The 2446-nt window shown below is 33.8% G+C and overlaps 1 protein-coding gene across 1 annotated transcript; it reads right to left on the reverse strand.

Moving 5' to 3' along the window:
• Window positions 1-305: 305 nt before the first annotated feature.
• On the reverse strand, window positions 306-911 carry LOC130966419 (uncharacterized). Its single transcript, XM_057891224.1, has one exon. It carries the CDS (start codon window positions 909-911, stop codon window positions 306-308), a length of 606 nt encoding a protein of 201 aa, XP_057747207.1.
• Between the last annotated feature and the right edge of the window lie 1535 nt (window positions 912-2446).

Here is a 2446-nt window from a genome sequence, read left to right on the forward strand (position 1 = left end):
GATAGTATCTTTTTCAGTTGGTTTATGATGTAAAAAGAATTTTCTAACATGCTGAATCTTCATACCTGAACCATTACCTATATACACCTGATCTTGACCATGGTATTCTTGTGATTGCTGTAAGTTGGACTGATCTGGAGTACAGTGATGAGAAGCTCCAGAATAAGCATACCATGAAGGATCAGCCATAGTAGTGGGTGTAGCTACAATGCTTTGGGGTTATGAAAGGAGGGAGGTGGAGGTAGGGCATTGTGCATGGAGGATGAACCTGAATTTTGTTGGGCATGCTGGAATTGTTGAGCAAATCAAAAATAACAGTAACTGGCAACATGTCCCAGCTTGCCACAAATTTGGCATTGTGGACGATTAGAATTGTTCCATGCACCCTTGCCTCCACGTTGCGATCTTCCTCCAAGACCTATTCTACCATAAGTTCCTCTACTAGGCATGTTTGTTGTGTGTTTTCCAAAGCTAGGATCAGAATTGTTTTGATTAACAGGTTGTGACTGAGTAAAATTTACTTGCACTATAGAAGAATTCAATTTCTTGAATCTCTTGACAATGTCTTCTTGAGCCATCAAGAGAGTTTCAAGATCAGGAATAGAGTAGGGTGGATCTTTTGCTATAACATAGGTGAGAAAAGATTGATAATATTCATTTAATCCATCTAGAATGACATTGGTGTATTCTGCATCAGTTAAAGGAGTTCCAACAGTAGTAAGAAAATTAACCACTTTCTTGATTTCAAGAAGGTAATCTGATGCTGATCCCACCTTTTTTATTGACTTCAATTGCAATTGGAGTTGTCTAATGCAAGCCTTGGTTTGGGATGCAAAATGTGTATGAAGGCGGCTCCAAAATTCATGAGCAAAGTTACAGCCAAGAACTCGATGCTTAAAGGAGGGGTCCATAGATGAAAATAACCATGATGCAACATTGTAGTCATCAAGTCTCTATTCTATATATGCCTTTGATTCTTTTTGAGCTTGTGCATCTTCTGGTGAGGCATAGAGAACTGAAATCTTCTCTTTGTCTAAGTGATCTTCAAGTTCTTGACCTGAAATTGTAAGAATTGCTGAATGACGCCAGGTGAGAAAATTGTCATTGTTCAATTTCTCGGGTAAATGAATGGATAATGGTTTTGCAATTGTTTTCGTGGGTGTAGAAGATGCTTGGGGAGTGGAACTGGAAGGTAGTGGATTGTTGATGATTTTTGGGTCCATGGATATTTATCGCTCTGTGATACCATGTAAGAATAAGAAAGAAAAAGAATGTCTAAGCGGAAGAATGAAACTTATGCAGGAGGAATCTCAAATAAATATACTCGTATTATTGTATATATCTTGGATACACTAACCTTAATTTTTTGCAGAGTATATCTCAAACGCTCAATACCTATTTCTTTATATTTTTTTAAATGTGACTGAGTATACAATACCTTGTAATTTATAAAATTTGAGATAGTATACCCAAAATGTATACCATCAATTTAAAATGATAATTTTATTTATGTTAGGAATTTCAATAAATAGTATATTTTATTAATTTAAATAAAAAATTCATGGTTTTAATTCGGATTATCACAGGTTGAAAAAAATTTAGGAGACAATGGACTTCAATCATTTTAAATGTATTATTATTATTATTATTATTATTATTATTATTATTATTATTATTATTATTATTATTCCTCTATGATATTTTGGTTTTTACTTTCAGCCTTGAAAGAATAATTTATTCAACAAAAACCAGACATACATCTTTATCAATTCACATCCGCCAAAAACTAAAACATAAGCCCATGCCTGAAAACAACAATAACCAAAAAATATAATCCAAATTAACAATTCCTTAATGCTATAATATTATCAAACCTCACACGGTATTCAATCCCTAAAAATTTCTGCCATCGCTACTTTGTCTCAGAACTTGTCTCCTCTTATAAAAATAGCAACCATGCGTGTTCTTCTTTCCTAATGTCAGCTCTTTTCAACAGATGATGAAAATTTTTTGTTTCAGCACCAAAGCTGAACCCTTTAAAATTAGGCAAATTATGAAAAATAGGTTCAAGCAATACAATTCAAATATGTGAGAACCCATGGATAACCTAATTTGAATGGCTTTAAGATTGGGACCAGTTACCCAGAAAGGGATCTTGATCTAACTGTGAATTCTCTAATTCATCAGGAGTCATTGTAATGGAAAGAAACTTATATCAAACAAGAATTTCTTAGTTTTAAAGCAAATCAAAAATTAAGTTTACCAACAGATCTGAATCAGTAGTCAGATACATATTATTGGAAAGACTCTAAAGTAGAGGATTACGAGGTAAAGGGAGAAAATCATCTTATTAGATTACACCTAACATCCACATCTCAAACAAGCAATCAGCAGCATCCAAACTTTTTCTTCGAAAAAACTTTAGCAGGTGCAAGCTCATCCACCT

This window comes from Arachis stenosperma, chromosome 3 (genome assembly GCF_014773155.1).
Source record: "Arachis stenosperma cultivar V10309 chromosome 3, arast.V10309.gnm1.PFL2, whole genome shotgun sequence".
NCBI lineage: Eukaryota > Viridiplantae > Streptophyta > Magnoliopsida > Fabales > Fabaceae > Arachis > Arachis stenosperma.

Bases quoted from the DNA above. Each gene is read 5' to 3' on its own strand.
- LOC130966419 (XM_057891224.1), bottom strand. From the start codon at position 911: ATGGACCCCTCCTTTAAGCATCGAGTTCTTGGCTGTAACTTTGCTCAT.